This window comes from Canis lupus, chromosome 25 (genome assembly GCF_011100685.1).
Source record: "Canis lupus familiaris isolate Mischka breed German Shepherd chromosome 25, alternate assembly UU_Cfam_GSD_1.0, whole genome shotgun sequence".
NCBI lineage: Eukaryota > Metazoa > Chordata > Mammalia > Carnivora > Canidae > Canis > Canis lupus.
This window is the reverse complement of record NC_049246.1, coordinates 44,578,035-44,597,815: the sequence shown is the minus strand read 5'-3', so window position 1 is coordinate 44,597,815 and position 19,781 is coordinate 44,578,035. Positions and strand designations below refer to the sequence as shown.

Genomic DNA, 19,781 nt, shown 5'->3' with positions numbered 1-19,781 from the left:
AAGGAACCATACAGTGGTGGTGAATTCCCTGACTTTTCATTTTACCTCATGTATCCCAAATTTGGAGAAGTTGTCAGTAACAAAAAACATAACCCAATATATACAACTAAAAATACGACACAATTATATGCTACCTACAAGAAAGTAATTTTAAATATAATATAGGCAAATTGAAAATAAAAGGATATAACTCTGGGAAACGAACGAGGGGTAGTGGAAAGGCAGGTGGGCAGGGGGATGGGGTGACTGGGAGGGGGGCACTTGACAGGATGAGCACTGGGTGTTATGCTATATGTTGGCAAATCAAACTCCAACAAAAAAATATACAAAAAATAAAAAAATAAAAACAAAACCATTTTTAATTGAAAAAAAAAAGAAAATAAAAGGATAGAAAAAGATATATCATGCAAGTGTTAAGGGGGGAAAAGGCTGGAATAGCTATATTAGTATTTGATAAAGTAGACTTCAAAACAAAGAAAATTAACAGAGACAGAGAGGATATGTATTAACAAAGGGTCAATCCACCAAAAAGACATAGTAATTATAAAAATGTATACATCAAACAAAGCTGCAAAAATACATGAAGCAAAATCTAATAAAACTATAAAGACAGAGAAATCCTCAGTTACAGATGCAGACCTCAACACCATTCCCACAACAACTGATATAATTAGACAGAAAACCAACAAGATTACAGAGCTCAACAAAACCATCAATGAACAAGGTCCAACTGATGTTTATAGAATGCTCCAGACAGCAAAATAAACATTCTTTTCAAGTACCCATAGAACATACAGCAAAATGAACTATACTGAGCCATAAAGAAGTCTCAAAAAAATGTTAAAAACTGAAATTATATACGGTGTGTTTTTCAACCACAATAAAATCAAGCCAGAAATCATTAACAGAAAGATAACAGGAAAACTCCAAACACTTGGAAACTAAACACATTCCAAGTTATCCACAAGTAAAAGTGGAAGTCTCATGAGGGCCTGGATGGCTCAGTCCAAAGAGTATATGACTCTTGATCTCAGGATCATGAGTTTAATATGGTATAGAAATTACTTAAATATATATTTTTTAAAGTGGAGGTTTCAAGGGCAATCAAAAAAAATATATATATATATATATACCGAACTGGAGGCACCTGGGTAGCTTAGTCAGTTAAGCGTCCAACTCTTGATTTTGGCTCATATCATGATTTCAAGGTTGTGAGATTAAGCCCCCAGTCAGGATCACATGCTAGGCATGGAGCCTGCTTAAGATTTTCTCTTTTTCTTCCTCTGCAATCCCCCACCTCTCTCTCTCTTAAGAAAAAAAGGTACACTGAACTGAATGAAAATGAAAATACATGTATAAAAATTTGTGGTACTCAGTTTAAGTGCTGAAAGAGAAATTCACAGTATTAAATGCTTACATTAGAAAAGTCTCAAATCAATAATATAAGCACCCACCCTCAAGACCCTAGAAAAAGAGAAGCAAACCCTAAAAAGGAAGAAAGAAATAATAAAGAGCACAACTCAATGAAATTGAAAACAACAATAGTGAAAAATATCGAAGTTGATTCTTTGAAAAGATCAATAAAATTATCAAATATCTAGCAAGACTAGCAATGACAAAAGAGAAATGAACAAATTACCAAGATCAGGAATAGAAACAGGGGCCATCACTAGAGAACCTGAAAATATCAAAAAGAAAATAAGGGAATACTCCAAATAACTCTACCCACACAAATTTGACATCTTAGATGAAATAGATGAATTCATCAAAAAACACAAACTACCAAATTAACTCATATTAAATCAATAATTTAAATAGCCCCTGTAACTATTAGGGATATTGAATTTTATGATTCCCCAAAAATAGGGCATCTGGCTGGCTCAGTCATATGACTCTTAATCTCAAGGTTGTGAGTTCAAGTCCCATGTTTGGCATGGGGCCTATTTTAAAATTAAATTAAATTAAATTTAAATTAAATTCCCAAAAGAGAAGTCCCCAGATGGTTTCACTAGAGAATTCTACAAAACATTTAAAGAAAAATTAACACCAACCCTAAATAATCTTCCAGAAAATAGGAGAGGGAGTTAATTTCCCAGTTCATTTTATGAAGCTAATATTACTGATAATAAAATTAGACAATGAGAATATATATATATAAAAAAACTACAAAACAGAGAATATATATATAAAAAAAAAAAACCCTACAAAACAACATGCTTCATGAACACAAAAATCCTTAACTAAACATTACCAAACAGGATCTAGCAATATATAAAAAGAGTTATACACCATGAATAAAAGGGGTTTACTCCAAGGATATAAAGCTTCTTCAATATTCAAAATGTAACCAATTTAATCTACCATACTAAAATTATTAAAGAAGAAAGATCATGGGAACATATCAACAGATACAGAAAAGGATTTGACAAAATCCGATACCAACTGTAATAAAAACTCTCAAAAAATAAAGTATCTTCCTCAACTTCATAAAGGATATCTATAAAAAGCCAGCAACTAACATTACACTTAATTATTAAAGACTGAATGTCTTCCCCTTAAAATAGGAACAAAGGAAAGAAAAAGCAAGTATATCTGCTTCCACTCATCACAGTCAACATAGTGTTGGAATATACAATAAAGCAACAAAAGGAAATAAAAGATATAGGTTGGAAACAAACAAAAAAAAAACTGTTGCTATTTACAGATGACACTAATGTCTACAAAGGAAATCCTACAGAATCTAACATTAACCACAAAAAAACTCCTAAAACTAATAAATGAACTCAGCAAGGTCACAGACTAAAGAGAAACATCCAAAACTCAATTCTATGTAGTAACAATGAACACAAAGACATTGAAATAAAATTTATAATTACTCAAAAATCAAGTAGATGCAAATCTAATAGAGTGTGTATCTATTCTAAAAACTACACAAGCTCATAGACTGGAAAAGTTAACATGAGAAAGATGTCAATTTTCTTCAAAATAACAGAGGTTTAACATAGTTCCTATTAAAATCTCAGCAAGATATTTAAATATAGATTTCTTAATATATTTATATGGTAAATATAGATAATAGTATTCTAAAATTTATATGGAAAGGTATAGAAACTAGGAAAGCTAAAAACTATTTTGATAAAAATAAACTAGGAGGAAAAAAAGGGGAGGAATTAGTCTATCCAATTTCAAGATGTATTACATAGCTACAATAATCAAGACTGTGATATTGGTGGAAAGACAGACACACAGATCAGTAGAATAAAGAACACAGAAACAGACCAACATAAAAATGCCCAACTGAATTTTAACTAAGATACAAAAGCAATTTGAAAGAGGAAAGATGGTTTTCAACAAATGGTTCCAGAGTAACTAGATATCCATCAGCAAAAAAAACCCCCCACTTTTACCTAAGTCCCATTCATTACACAAAAATTAACTCAAAATAGATCATAGAGTTGGATCTCCTAGCTGGCACACTGAGTTGAGCAATTGACTCTTGGTTTCAGCTCAGGTCATGATCTCAGGGTAGTGGGATCAAGCACCACATCAGGCTCCCTGCTCAGTGTGGAGTCTGCTTGAGACTCTCTCCCTCTGCCCCTTTTCCTGGCTTCCTCTCTCTCTCAAATAAATAAATCTTTAAAAAAAAAAAAAAAAAAAGATTGGAGAATTAAATGTAAAACAAAAACTATAAACTATTTTGGAAAGGAAATTTGGGATCTGAAGCCAGGAAAAGAGTTCTTTGGTCTCAGACTTACTACCAAAAACACAGTCTATAAAAGGGAAAAACTGATCAACTGGACTTCATCAGTATTTAAAACTTTTGATCTGTGAAGGACTCTGTTATGAGGATAAAAAGATACAGATGGGAGAAAATATCTGCAAACCACATATCTAACAAAGGACTAGTATCTATATATATAAAGAAGCCCCCCCCCCCAAAAAAGAAGTCTCAAAACTCAAAGGTTAAAAAAAAAGCAAACAATTAGAACATGGGTAAAAAAACCATGAAGAGACAGTTTACTAAAGAGAATAAGCAACCAATAAACACATTAAAAGATGCTCAAAACCCCAAACTACAATGAGGTATCGCTACACAGTATGTCAAAACAGCTAACATAAAAAATATACTGTCAAGGATATGAAGAAACCAAGTAACTCATAGATTGCTGCGGGAATACAAAATGGTTCAGCCCTTCTGGAAAACAGTATGGCAATTTCCATACAATCTAGCAATTGCACTCCTCGGTATTTATATCTCAGAGGAATGAAGAGTTGTGTTAACACAAAAGCTTACCTATAAATATTTAACAACTTTATCATAATAGCCAAAAATGAGGAGACCCTGGGTGGCTCAGTTAAGTATCTGACTCCTGGTTTCGACTCAAGTCACCTCAGAGTTCTGAGATCAAGCCCCACATCAGGCTCTGCACTCAGAACGGAGTCTGACTGAGATTCTCCCCCCTTTCTCCCTCTGCCCCTCCCCACTATGAGCACTCTCTAAAATAAATAAATCTTTAAAAAAAAAAAAAAGCCAAAAACAGGAACCCAGACACCCTTCATGGATGAAATGGTTAAACTATGTTATATCCGTGTCATGGATGTACTACTCAGTAAATAAAGAGAAACTGCTGATATATGTAACAACCTGTATCAATCTCCTGAGAATTATGCTGAGTGGAAAAAAAAAAAAAAAAAAAAACATTTTTCCATTGGATGGAAATGGATTCCATTTATGTACCATTCTTGAAATGACAAACTATAGAAATGGGGAATAGATTAGTGGTTGCCAAGTGTTAAGGAGTGGGCAAGGGTGGGAAGGAAATGTGTGTGGCTATTCAAGTTCCACGTTAGATAGAAACATTTTGAATCTTGACTATATCAAAGTCAATAATCTGGCTGGATATTGTACTATAGTTTTGCATTAGATTACCAGTGTGAGAAACTGGGTAACATAAAATCTCTACTATTTCTTACAACTGCATGTGAAGCTACAATTGTCTCAAGGTAAATTTAATTAAAACACACCTCCATGTGTTTTAATTAAAACACACAGTCCTCAACTTGGGGGCACACTCTGTCTCTCCAGTTGCAATCCCTAAAACACTGAATAAACACTTTTGATTGTTTTACAAACAAAACAAACAAAACAAAAACAAAAACCAAGCATATGCACAGTCCTGCTTCCAATGTACCTACATTCTACAGGAATATAAACAGATCATGAACAAATATATACAGAACCAGACAGCACTCGATGCTATGAAGGAGAATAAGGGGAAGGGTAATGAGACTGCGAATGGAAAAGGAGTTAGTACACTGGAGAGGGGTCACAGGGTATACTTGGTAAAACACTATCATGAAAAGGACACTAATATAGTCAACCAATTTCAGGTTATAAACAAAGATTTCAAAAGCAGAAACGAAGAATCAACAAATTGTCTTTTACAGCATTCTTTCCCCATTCTAATCTAACTTGTGCACTGTACAAATCTTTTAAGGGATTAGTTTATAATACAGTACGATCCTTTCTCACATGTTTTTAACAGTTGTTTATCATTTATGATATCAACCCCACTTCAGTGAAACATTCAAGTAAGGTCTTCCAAGACTGCTGTCATCACCCTTTTATGGGAGGGAAACTGAAGTACAAAGAACATAAGGAATTCACCTGCCTAGTTAACCAGCTGGGAAGCCAGAACTGAAGGGGTCTTGAGTATTTTGTTTACATCCCTAAATTATTAGTAATCACATTCCACCTTGTATTCAAATAATTTTCATTTGGACTGCCCTCCCCCACTGAAACTGTAAAGTACTATAGGAGGAACCTATAAAAATGCCTTCTATACGTATGTATGTATACATGTTACAGACACACACACACGAAGAAAACCTGGAAAATGGATTGTTTTCTACTACTATGAAAATTAACATTAAAGAATGACCATCTTACAGAATCTGAAGATAATGGCTTCAAGTAGAATGGAACAAGCTACCTTGAATTTCTCCCTGAGGATCTTTGTAATACCACTTCTGCATTGCTTCGTGCATCAATGGAATTGAGACTCCCTTAGCTCTGTGCTCTTGCAGTTTTGATGCCAGTCTCTCATCATCTAGTGCACTGTCTTGGAGATAAGCCACCATCTTCTCAGCTTGCTAACAGGATTAAAAAAAGGATTAAGGAAACAAATGATCCCAAATTAATACTTGTACATGTAACAAAAATGTCTACCTTTTATGAATGACTTGATCTATGAAAGGTACTACTGTGCAAGAAACACAGCAGGCAACCATGACTTCTTCCAACAGGTCATGAAATATATACTGTCCCCATTTTATGGAGGGGAAAACTAAGGCTCAGAGAGGCCAAATCTTGCTCAAAGTCTCAAAATTATTAAGCAAACCAAACAGATTAAAACACAAACTGGTATGGATCAAAGGCCAGGCTTCTAATCAACACACTAATAAGATTACTATTTAATAAGCCATTGGTCAGTCCTGAAGCATATAAACTAAACCTATAAAAACATAGGTGTTAATACAATAAAGATCCAATTAATCAATTACAAATATAATCTTTTACAATTCTACTAAGACATCGCCCTACTTCCTCTCTTCAAGCATTTCCTGCCACCAACAACCACTCCATCTCAAAGAAAGAGAAATTCTTCTATAGAAAATAAGCTACCATTTACTTCACATATAACAAAGTTATATCTAATCCTAGGGAAATCTAGAGACATGAATAAAATGCTAATATCCTGAGTTTAACTATTTTCCCAGTTACACTTCAGGCAAAAATACAGAAGACGCTATGCCCATGCACAGCTGCTTGTATTTGCCATTTTTGGCATTCCATTAATTTCCAAAAAGAAAAAAGAAAAGCAAACAGCTAAGGGCAACCTCAGAAGAGAAAAAATAACCTGACACAATGACTACTACATAGCAGAAACTTATAAGCATGAAATGATTTGAAAGACAATTACTCATACAAAAAAATACCAGATTTACAAACAACTTTTCCAGTACATAAAATCTAGCGCACAGAAGTTCTATTTCTGAAGATTCATTTAATGCTTTCCAATTTTTATAGTAGTTTGGGAGGAGAAAAAAATAATGACACAATTTTTACCTGCTCCAAATGCTTGAGACCCTCTTCATCATCTGGCTCTGTGGAAACACTGCCCATACCAGGAGCACCTACGACCGGCGTTTCAACTGGCCGGAGGGCAGGACTAGGATTGGGAACAGGCGGTGGAAGTATGAGAAGAGGAGAGGCTGTATCTGAAGGAATCTGTGACAGGGGCTGCTGGACATCAGAAACCATTTCTAAAGGAAAAAAACACAGAAACATGAAAACCTTTTAAACTAGAGATTCTTATGAAGAATGTATCCTCTAATTAGGCTGCTCGCTAAATGGGCTCAACAGAAATGTGAATGTGTCAGGGACACTGCAGCTACTTCTTATGGAAAATTATAGTTATTTCTCCCTACAATGACAGAAGTATCTTTACAGGATGACAAAACAGGATTAAAAGTGATCTAGAAGGTCCTTCTACAGTGCCTGTCTGTGTCACTAGAGCATCTACTAGTTGTACGTCTCCCTCTTGAAAGCAAACAGAATTGGTCTAATCCCTTCTTATGTCTCCATATAGCAGACCATTAACAGCACTGCAAATCTTCTCAAAAATGTCGTATTTCATCAATTTTGATTAAACATATCTGCAATTAACTTTGACTAAACACATCTGCAATTATCTTGAATAAATACCTATTTCAGGTGATAATATAATTCAATACATTACAGTCTTTAGAATAATAAAGAGCACTTGGGAGTCTACATGGACAGTGCAGGAAGTTCTTCCCAATAAGAACAGAATTCCTGGGTGGCTCAGAGGTTTAGCGCCTGCCTTCAGCCCAGAGCGTGATCCTGGAGTCCTGGGATTGAGTCCCACATCAGGCTCCCTGCATGGAGCCTGCTTCTCCCTCTGCCTGTCTCTGTCTCTCTTTCATGAAAGAAATAAAATCTTAAAAAAAAAAAAAAAAAAAGAACAGACTGCAAAAGAGGTTCTGTGTTGTGTTGGTCTCTATTTCTAGCCTCTCAGTATGCGGGCTCTTAAGAAGGGAAAGGGGATGGGAGTAATTAGATACAACTGCAGTTTCCCCTTTGAAACCTTGTTTGTTCAATTACAGATAGCTTCTCCAAATTCCTGTTCTTCTCAGGAACTCTTTACTTTCTCTGCCAAACTTCTTAAAAGAATAGCCAATACACCACCATCACCCACACCTGCTGCACTGTGACTTCCACTTCCACCCTCCAATACAGATTCTCTCCCAAAGAGAAACAGTGCCTCAAAGTCCCCAAATCCAATGCCTTTTCCTAGTCCTCATCATCTGACCTCAGCAGTCCAATCCTAAACCTCCTTCCTTCCTCATAGTCCCTTTAGTCTAGGCCACTCTTGCCTCTGAAGATTTTTCTCTGGCTACTCTTTACTTACCCTCTTAAATAGGAATTTTGCCCTAAGATGACTAACATACATATGTTTTATCCCCTTATAGAATATTAACCTGGAGTTTTAATCCTTAATACGTATCTATGAAGCTTTCTCAAATACACATGTCTGGACTCCATCCTAAAATCTCCTAAGAAAAAGGCCCCAGGCATGCACATCCACAAGAATGAACCACAAGTAATTTGGGGTACACCATAACTGAAAAAACTACATATCAAACAGGTCTCAAAACGGACAAGTCCCACAGTGCCTGAGAGAGATTCAAACACTTGAATCCACTCACTAAGCTTTGTTCTAGACATGAAACACTGCAAAGATATCCTTGGTTTAAACCCTCAAAATATTAGCCTATTAGGGAAAAAGGTAATACACAGATTTTTGTATTATTGCATTGTTCTGTCAGGAATAGTGCTGGTTGTTTAAGAAACAAGAGAAGATCGCTAACCTAGTTTGGGAACTTTGGGTGCGAAAGTTTCAGGGACAGATAACAGTATTTGCTAAGACAAGGAGACAAAAGAGCAAGGCTCATGTCAGGACCTAGTAGGCTGTGAAACTGGGGAACAGAGTACAAAGGAGATAGAGATGGCACTGAAACCACAGAGGCAGGAAGATGTTAAGGCTTGCAGGCCATGGTAAAGGTGTGATTTTTTTTTTTTTTTATTGTGACTCAACCAATTACCCCTTTAACATGAAGGATTACAATGTTATTTTTAAATATGCACAAGAAGAAACAAGGAAGTGAATGTTAAAACTGCCTACTAAAAAAAAAAACTGCCTACTAAGATACATTATCAAGTTAAAATAAAAACAGTAACACTAAAGAAGGGGATATACTTTAAGCTTATTCTCTAGCAAAAGTGGTAGGACTTCCCCAGATTCATCCATGTTCTTTATGGCCTCATTTGGAACAGCAGCAATTTGGTGTGCCTTCGGGACATAGACCCAACCACTATATGAAAAAAAGGAAGGTCACCCGTCTGATGTGGAAATAAAATTATTGCAGAAGGTCCTAAATCCTATCTGCTCAACTAATACGAAGATGGCTATATCTTAACATCCTAGAAAGTGAGATTCCTGAGTTGCACTCTTGATTCTTCTCTTTTGGTGAATTTGGGGAAGGACACATATGTGGGGAGCAGCACATGACTAGCTTTACTGGTAAAATAATCTATTCTAATAATTTACCACTGGGAGTTCTATGAGGCATAAACAGAAACCTATCTTATCAGTGATCACTGGCCTGCCTGAGTAGAATCCTGTTTAAGCTTATCTACTCTCATAAATACATACCATCCCCTCTGCTGGGCACTTTGGTTGGCAGGCTATTTTCCGTCTGACCCTCTTCCTCAGCTTTTTCCGTTTGCTCAGTTTGGGATTCCTCCTTCCTCTCAAATTGCGGTGCTTCCTGAGGCTGATGGTCTGAAGGAGTACCTGGTCTTGCAGATGATGATGAGGTCTGGGATGTTTCCTCACTAGCTTCTGGAACATGAAGCATTCTTAAATTAACTTATGAAACTTTCGGTTTGATAAAAAGAAGGTAAAAGACGACAATGAGCCTTACCAACTCCTACTCTATCTGTCTTCTCTCCCTCTTTCCTATTTGTCTTATCAGGTTCTTTGGCTTCTTCATTATGGCTGCTCTCAGAGTCAGAGCACTCCCCACCTTCCTCCACAGGCCGGAAGTCCATCTCCTGCTCTTCTGGAATTGGCTCTTTCTGTACTTTCTGTATCAAGAAAATGAAGCCAAAGCTCAAAATACATTGAACTTTGGTGGTAGGTCAGTGCCTATTGTGACATTTAAAACAGATTTCTTACCTTTAGAAAGAGGAATGCTCCAGAGGAGTCAAATGTGCCCATCTCTTCTTCAGCGTCCTCTAAGCACCACTCGGGCAAACTATCCCGGTCATCGTCTATGCTTCCACTGCCAGAGCGCACCCTTCGATAACCCCGTTCATCATCCCGATCTCGAAAATCAAACTCAAACCTTCGCCGTCGTTCCATGTGTTCTCGCCAGCCTGCAGAACGAGGGCCATCTGGGATGAGGAGGAGGATACAAAACTTAGAAAAATTTTATGACAGTCTTTGAAAAAGAAAATCGCGAATAGAAAATAAAGAAAACTATGTGCATTTAAATAATCAATTTACTACAGAGAAACTTAAGCAAATTAAATGAAATTCAGAGCTCAGCATACACATGACATCACTAAGTGACAACAGTAGTTATCTTCAGTAAATCCTGAGCCACACAACATACTCTAAAGCTTTGAAAAATCAATTTAAAACAAATCACTTTTAAAAAGCACTTTATGCAAAGTATACATTTTGGATAAGCTTTAGATATCTGACTGAAATGCCGATTTGCCGTTTACATGGCAGACTCCTAGCCCAGGCTTATACCACTGGATATCATGGGCTCAAGTCCATGCCTTCCCTCTGGCAGGCTTTAACACATTTCTTTCTTCTCCTGAAAATATCGGTTTTTTGTTTTGTTTTTTTTTAAGATTTTATTTACTTATTCATGAGAGACACTGAGAGAGGCAGAGACACAGGCAGAGGGAGAAGCAGGCTCCTCAAAGGCAGCCCAATGTGGGACTCGATCCCCGGACCCAGGATAATGCCCTGAGCTAAAGGCAGATGCTCAACAGCTGAGCCACCCAGGAATTCCAAAAATATCATTCTTGATGTATAAGAACAACTCCCGTGTCAATTCCTAATATCAAATTCATCATGCCTACTTGCTAGTGCCGAGATCCCATTTGTAATTGATTCCCAAGAAAAAGGCATGGAATTACAGCACTGACAGATATCACAGATTTTATACAGCCCACTATCCTAATTCTACAGTTTAAGAAACAAAAACTCTGACAGAAGTTAACTTGCATAATAGCAAGGCAGAACTAGAATCTAATTTTGCATCCTCTGCTACTTTTTCCACAATAGCATCCACAATTTACTCTCATCTCTTAACTCTCCCTAGGGAATTTTTATTTCTGTATAGCATCCCCAGGGACATTCCTAAATCCACCCTAGTATACGGTTTATTACATCTACTTTTCAAAAGGAAAAAGACTGCCTAAGAATAAAAGATGCCAGTTATGGTATTTTTTAAGAAAAAAGTCATTAATATCTGATAAACATAAGTCTGAGTGTCTTAAAAGGAGAGGTAGGTTTTAACCTATTAAAATTTTCTATTTTTGACTGCTTTCTCTGTAGGAGATACACGAAAGAAAAGCCAAAGTTCAATGTTCTTACTACTATACTAAGGCCCAATTTGCTAAAACCAGCAATCTGAAAATCAAACTGAAAATGAGAAGGCAAAACACTAAAATGCCCAGTAGAGGTAGTTACTTATAAATCATTCACAAAAAAGCTAAGAAAACATAATTCCCATACTCCTCCTCATCCTTTACTTACTTATAACTATTACACTTCTATGAAAACTAAAGAACTTTATATCCAGATTGCTTAAATGCAAACCTCGAATCATTATTCAAAGGAAGTATTCATGATCAACTGTTGAATTCCAAAGTACTCTCTCTATTACTATCATTTCTAAACTGTCTGTTAAGTATGCACCATGATAGGAATCTATCCTTCTAGGCATCTGGCTCATGTTTTCCTCTTACTGAGTTTCTTAAGTTCAGCTCCCAGAGTGGATGCTTTGCTGTCCTTAATAGTCCCATCTCCCTTAATATCCAGTTTTGAGTCCTACTTAAACCAAATGTAGCAGATAAGACACATCCCCAGCTTATGAAGACTAACCACTGCTTTTTAAGGTCTTACAATACCAAAATAAAAGTCTGCTACAATTTTTATAATATAAAAAATAGTAAAAAAAAAAAAAAAAATCACTGAACTTTTTTTTTAGATTATTTTTATTTTTTATTTTTTTTAATTCATGAGACAGAGAGAGAAAGAGAGAGATAGAGACACAAAGAAGCAGGCTCCCCACAGGAAGCCTTATGTGGGACTCGTTCCCAGGATTCCGGGATCACGCCCTGAGGCGAAGGCAGACGCTCAACCACCGAGCCACTCCAGGCATCCCAAATCACTAAACTTTTAATCAAATCATAGAAGAATAAATATAATCTAAGATATGCTAAGGGTAATTTATAACAACCGATATAATCAGACTTAACTTTGAATATGCTGGTTTGAAAAAGCAGATAGTATTCTTTTTTAAAAATGCTTATTTCCAGTGTTTTTTTAGCCCCATATATCATACACCTCACCCTGTCTTTTAAAAATGTACCACTAAAAAATTGGGGGAAATTGTTAAGTTAATGACAAATAAATTGGACATGGAAATCGAGTATCAGGGAGAAAGATTTAAGAAAAAGACAATATATATCTAAAATCTACGTTGTTGGGGTGAAGAGGGTCAGTGGTAGAAAATACACTAAAATTTTACTTTGTTTAACTAACTCCCTTTAATAGAATCGGCATCAGACACTTGGGCTCACAAACACTGTTGGTCTTCCAAAACATTCACCTTGTTTGTTTTTGATCCGCTGGAATTTCTCTTCTCGCTCAGTCCAGACCCTGTCCATTCTTTCACTGAATGCTTGTTGGGAACATAGTCTACAAACCCTTTTGCTTACAGGCAAGCTCAGCACAAAATGCCGTGATGCCTTGAAGAGAACTATAACATCTGGTTGCCCAGCACACAGACTCATGAGAATTGCCTAGATAACTGTGATGTAAACAATGCCCACTCATGACAGAAAACTCACCCAAGAGGCAACCATGAGGAGTTGGGGTAAAAGCATCAAAACTCTATCCAAAGATTAACTTCACCATGTTTCTACCTATCCATAACTACCTAAAGCACTCTGAGTGCTTGTTACAATGTTTACTCAGACTGAGACTAGTGATTTTGCTAATAACTTGATTTTCTTTTTTTTTAAACATTTTATTTATTTATTTATTTATTTATTCATGAGAGACACAGAGACAGAGGCAGAGACATAGGCAGAGGGAGAAGCAGGCTCCACGCAAGGAGCCTGACATGGGACTCGATCCCGGATTCCGGGATCAGGACCTGAGCCAAAGGCAGACGCTCAACCTCTGAGCTATCCAGGCGTCCCAATAACTTGATTTTAAAATGTACATGAAGGGCAGCCCCGGTGGCGCAGCGGTTTAGCGCTGCCTGCCACCTGGGGTGTGATCCTGGAGACCCAGGATCGAGTCCCACATCAGGCTTCCTGCTTGGAGCCCACTTCTGAACCCTCTGCCTGTGTCTCTGCCTCTCTCTCTCTGAATAAATAAATCTTTAAAGAAAAATAAATAAGTAAAATAAAATGTACATGAAAACAGTTTAATTATGATTTCTTCTACAAAAGTGAGCTGCTCTGGCATATGGCTGACAGCTAAAATAATGAAATTCATAAGGCAAATATACACTCTTTGTGCGTTTCAGTTCTGCATGACCCCACAATTCAAACTACAGTGGCATCTGATTATCATGAGGCATAGAATCAGCACTTTGGTAGGGGATGAACTTTGACACAAAGCACCAGTGTCTTCAATTACGAGCATATCTAATGTCAGGGAAGAACAGTTTGAGGCATTCTTAAGAGTCAAACAGAAGAACTTACAAAACCACTAATCACTACTATTCTCTCTCCTTTCTCTAAAGTTAGGACAAAAGAATGAACTTGTGATTATGTTTCTGACCTAGGTTTAGAGTTTATCCTTCAAATAAGCATAAATCACTTTCTTAGGATAAAAAAAAATTTTTTTTTGAAAAAATACATCTTTTATTATACAGGAAAAATACCAATTTTAGGAAGAGCACATATTTTTAATGAACACATAATTACACATTTTAAGTTTTAAAGCATGCTGGTAAAAATACAAAGATTAAATGTTAGATAAAACCAAAGGAGACCCTCTCACATTTTTGCAGTTAAAGGCAGGTGCTTCCCATTAAACTACACTATTTGCTCCAGAAAAATAAAAATGATTTTCATCAACTGAAGAGACTTGGGGAATTTTCATGCTGAAGTATTTTTTGTAGTGATAAGACTAAGTGTAATGACATAAATAATTCAGTCCTCTCTCTCTCTCTTTTTTTTTTTTCTTTCTAGTTCATCTTTTCTGCTTCCTTGGTACACAATCTCCACCAAATACTCCCTTATTTTGGTCTCCGCACTCCCTTGGCAGGAGCCTTACCAGGGCTATGGGGACGCCACCTCTCTCCATCCCGTCTCGGTCCAGCTAGTCTCCAACCTCCATCTTCATCTTCTCCGTTTTGTTCTTCTCTAAAAATACGCCAGTTTTCACTTTCTGATCGTATAAACTCATGCTTTCTTCCCACCGATGTTGGTCCACCTTCCTCAAAATTTGGTCTCCCTGTAATGAAAATAAGGAAACATGTGCCTCAGCCAATAAGGATTCTGAAAACAGACTGGACGGCTGAGATCACACTTTTGTGCAGATGTACCTGCTCAGGCAGTATTGAGCAACAGAGCTGCAGACATATGCATCCAGTATTAGACATATTTCTTAGAGTACAACAGTCACAGACCGGACAATTATTTTTTAAACAAATACATGCACCAAAAACGGGGGGTGCAATGAAACGTGAACCAACCTACCTTACCAGCACATACTGCTTTTTCAAAAGTCATACAAGATTTTTAATTATATGATGTATTTTAATTTATTTAATCAACTTCTACTAGCAATTCTACCCAAATAGGACATCTGTAAAATTCAACCTACCTTTTAGCCAAAAAAAAAAAAAAAACTCAAAAGTAGACAGTATGAACTATAATTTTTCATTTTCATTTACTCTAACATCTATTACATAATAAGCATACAACAAATTGCTTCTGAACAGAATGCAAAGCTATGTGTAACCTAATGCCAGTCAAGAGTTCCATTAAGAAAGAGAGCCTGGTATACCAAGTAAATTAAATTGGTACTTTCAAAGAACAAGATAATTCCAAACTGTGCAAATTCTCTCTTTAGTCATCATCCCACATGTGCTTACATAATTCATAACAGATTATATAAAATCTCACATTAAATTAGTTGAAAATCCAAAACATACACTGATATCTTCCATTTAAACAATTAAAAAGTTACATGTACATCAGTGATAACCTCAATTCTTTTCACTAAACCACCATGAAAATGAAAGAAAGTTGTACAGTTACATCTGAAAATGAGGGAATTCTCATTTCTGGTCATCCTCTTATATTTCATTTCACATGTATTAAGATTCAATATCCTGTTTATCCAAACAGTTATATTAGGTTGTTACCACATATTATTCTCCTGAAGGATAAAATATCTGGAAATTTGCTAGGCAAAATACTACCTGCTTTCTTATTATAGAAGGCAACCTCTAAGCCCCCAACAAGACCTCCCTTCTGACTCCTGCATAATACCCTCGCCTAAAGTGTGAGCTGCACTTGACTTGCTCCCAACAAACAGAATACAGCAGAAGCAGTAAGATGTCAGCACCAATATTAAGTTAAAAATTACTGACTTCCATCAGTCTTAGGATGCTCTCTCCAAGACAATCAATTGCCATGTCATGAGGCGGCCCTGTGGAGAAGCTCACATGGCACAGAACTGAGGCCTGCCAACAGCCACATGAGTGAGTATGGAAGTGGATCCAACCCAGTCAAGCCTTCAGATGACTACATCCCTGGCTGACACCTTGACTGCAGCCTTGCAAACTCATGAGACCCAGGTCAGAGCCAAGCAACTATGCTATTCCTTCCTGACTTACAAAAACTGAGATAATGTTTGTTGTTTTCAGCTAAGTTTTGAAGTATCTTGTTACATGGCCACAGATGATAAAACTCATCTAAACAAAACAACGCAAAACACTCAATCATCTGATTTATTCTTCATAACAATCCTCAATATTTGAAGTTATTTTTCCTACTTTTTGGAAAAATACTGAGAAGCAAAAAGATAACATAAAAGAACTGTCTAAATTCACACTATTTAAATGGCATAGACAGGATTCAAATATTCATCTTCTCACTCATTCAACAAATATTTATTGCACATTCAGTGCTAAGTTTTATGAATTCAAATACAGATATATCCCATGTCTGTCTTGGGTTTGGAGGCATCCCAGGTTCCCTTATTCAGAATAAGAAGGGCAACCCATTTTACAAAGTACCACATATATTACATGACTTGATGAAAATTGTAACTGTACTCACAAAAAAAAAAAAAAAAAAAAAAAAAACCTTAAAGAAACCCCTAATACAGGGGCACCTGAATGGCTCAGTTGGTTAAGCATCCAAGCACCTGGCTCTTGATTTTGTCTCAGGTCATGTCTCAGAGTCATGAGATTGAGCTGCATCAAGCTCTATGTTCATCGAGGAGTCTACTTGAAATTCTCTCCTCCCTCTCCTTTGGTACCTCCCCACTATACTCTCCCCGAAAATAAAGAAATAAATCTAAAAAAAAAAAATCCCTAATACATAGATAAAATGGAAACATATATAGACAAATGATGGGAAATGGCTTTTAAACCCATATAATCAGTCACAAGCAGTTTGTGCCAGGTACCATGCAATGACTTGGGAATACAGTAGTAATCACATGATGGATGTGCTAGATGAAACACTGACTTTCTTTCACCTACTTTTACACTAAGCCTTTGAAAAACTAATGAACATAGCAAAGCAAGCAAAAGAGCACAAATGGCAAAATGCTTATCAAAAACTGGTCACGGGATCCCTGGGTGGCACAGCGGTTTGGCGCCTGCCTTTGGCCCAGGGCGCGATCCTGGAGACCCGGGATCGAATCCCACATCAGGCTCCTGGTGCATGGAGCCTGCTTCTCCCTCTGCCTATGTCTCTGCCCCTATCTCTCTCTCTCTCTCTGTGACTATCACAAATAAATAAAAATTAAAAAAAAAAAGATTTTAAAAGCTGGTCACTATAATTTTAATTTTTTCTAATAGAGGATACACTGCAAAAAATTAAAAATAAAAGTACTAGTAATCTCTGTTTTAGAAACAGAGCCCTATCTGTTGTTGGCTTTTACCTAACTTTATATTTTTTCATAGTTGCAATCAATATACCTACTATTCTGTAATCTACTCTCCATCTACAGCAAATACTCCTCTCTGATTATACATCTTCCTAATTATGCAAATGGGTACACACCAGGTAGATCTTGCTGCCACAGCATAATCTACTAGATTATTTGACTGGACATTTACTTTATAACCAATTTTTTTGTGAACTATAGATAATGAGGCAAGAAATACCTGCTTTTCTGAACTATGTCTTCTGAAAAAGCTTCAAAGAATGCAATTACTAAGTCAGATGACAGACTTCATCCACTGCCTTTTTCCCCTCAAAAAAAAAAAGGGTCAAATCAACACACCATTTCACATTATTGATACTAAGTGCTGCTATCCTTTTTTTTTTTTTTTTCTTGCTATCCTTTTTTTAAAAAAAACTTTTACTACTGGGATCCCTGGGTGGCACAGCGGTTTGGCGCCTGCCTTTGGCCCAGGGCGTGATCCTGGAGACCCAGGATCGAATCCCATGTCAGGCTCCCAGTGCATGGAGCCTGCTTCTCCCTCTGCCTATGTTTCTGCCTCTCTCTCTCTCTCTCTCTCTGTGACTATCATAAAAAAAAAAAAAAAAAAAAAAAAAAAAACCTTTACTACTGTAATAGTTGTAAAGTGGTACACTAATATGGCTCAGATATGAATTTTTCGTATCAAAGATTTTTCATGTTGTTTACTGACTTTATGTCCCTTTGTGTGGTTTACATTTTTTCCTAAACCGTTTTACCTTTAGACTTGCCAGTCCTACATATATTTTTCCTATTAGTACCTAAGAATAGGAAAAAATTTTAAAACAGTATGGGGCAGGGGCACCTGGCTACCTCAGTTGGAAGAGCATGCAACTCTGGATCTTGGGGTGTAGGTTCAATCCCCACGTTGATATAGAGATTACTTAAAAATAAAAAAAGAAGAATAGGGCAAAAGTAGGGGAAATATAGGAAGAAACAAAATCTGGGTTTTCTACTTCTTGAAAATCATCTTGTAATTTTCAACCTGTACCTACCTCACAATCTTTGAATGACTATGTCATACCTTGTCTCAAAACTAATCTGAACAGGTATCTTAAAGATTAAAGAGGAGCACAGTACTAAATAAAGAATAAAAATCTTGTAGTCACTACACTTGATTTTATTTTTTTAAAGATTTTATTTATTTATTCATTGGGGGGGGGGGGGCAGAGACACAGGCAGAGGAGAAGCAGGCCCCATGCAGGAAGCCTGATGTGGGACTCGATCCCAGGACCCCAGGATCACACCCTGGGCTGAAGGCAGGTGCCAAACCACTGAGCCACCCAAGGATCCCCACTACACCTGATTTTAAATTTTGGCTGCAGTTCTGATCTATGCACCTTCACTTTAAAAAAAAAAAAAAAAGACCCAATTCCCAATTTATTATTTTTTTTATTTTTTTTCCAATTCCCAATTTAAAAGTATGTGTTAAGAAGGCTGCCTGAATTTACAGGAACACCAGCCCATTCTAGCTCAAAAATTCTATAACAAAGGAGTTCAAATTTTGTTGCTGAGTGCTTATTTCCTCAACTGCAATATACTTTTTGCTATGTCAAATATTACATAATTAATAACTTCAATGGAAAGATTAAGGTGACAACTTCTCCAGTAAACTAAGGAAAGCCAGAATAATATAGTTCTGACATGTCAAACATCCCACACGTAAGTGCAAGGTAGGTGGAGTTCCATCTTTGGGAGTCACTGTCATGTGCATAAGAGAAAGGTGAGAGAAATTCAAGAACTTTTAAGTGGACTTCACTCCACTCCTCCTCCTTCCTTTATGAAAACTTATTATTATTGAAGTATAACAATTCTTGCCAAAGAGTACATAAATCACAAATGTACTTTCAAAGAGTTTCAATAAAGCAAATACATCCACATGACTAAGATTTTAAAAAGAAAATATCAGGACAGCCCCGGTGGCTCAGCGGTTTAGCGCCACCTTCAGCAGAGGGCGTGATCCTGGAGACCCAGGATTGAGTCCCACGTCGGGCTCCCTGCATGGAGCCTGCTTCTCCCTCTGCCTGTGTCTCTGCCTCTCTCTCTCTCTCTCTGTCTCTCATAAACAAACAAACAAACAACCCTAAAAATAAATAAATAAAATAAAAAAGAAAATATCGGGCAGCCCGAGTGGCTCAGCGGTTTAGCGCCGCCTTCAGCCTGGGTTGCGATCCTGGAGACCCGGAATCGAGTCCCGCATTGGGCTCC

At 36.9% G+C, this 19,781-nt stretch overlaps 1 protein-coding gene across 12 annotated transcripts in view; it reads right to left on the bottom strand.

Annotated features, from left to right (window-relative positions):
- The window catches only part of GIGYF2 (GRB10 interacting GYF protein 2), a 135,456-nt gene that overhangs the window by 39,099 nt on the left and 76,576 nt on the right, over positions 1 to 19,781 (bottom strand). For 6 of the 12 annotated variants that reach the window (XM_038574200.1, XM_038574202.1, XM_038574208.1 and 3 more), the window contains 6 exons: positions 14,685 to 14,864; positions 10,326 to 10,543; positions 10,072 to 10,234; positions 9,801 to 9,989; positions 7,130 to 7,326; positions 5,994 to 6,153 (listed from right to left, as the gene is read on the bottom strand). In XM_038574200.1, the coding sequence (XP_038430128.1) occupies positions 5,994 to 6,153; positions 7,130 to 7,326; positions 9,801 to 9,989; positions 10,072 to 10,234; positions 10,326 to 10,543; positions 14,685 to 14,864 (1,107 nt within the window). Of the gene's footprint in view, positions 1 to 5,993; positions 6,154 to 7,129; positions 7,327 to 9,800; positions 9,990 to 10,071; positions 10,235 to 10,325; positions 10,544 to 13,002; positions 13,160 to 14,684; positions 14,865 to 19,781 lie in introns of those variants that run through there. The other 6 variants (XM_038574204.1, XM_038574205.1, XM_038574206.1 and 3 more) reach the window with 4 other exon arrangements.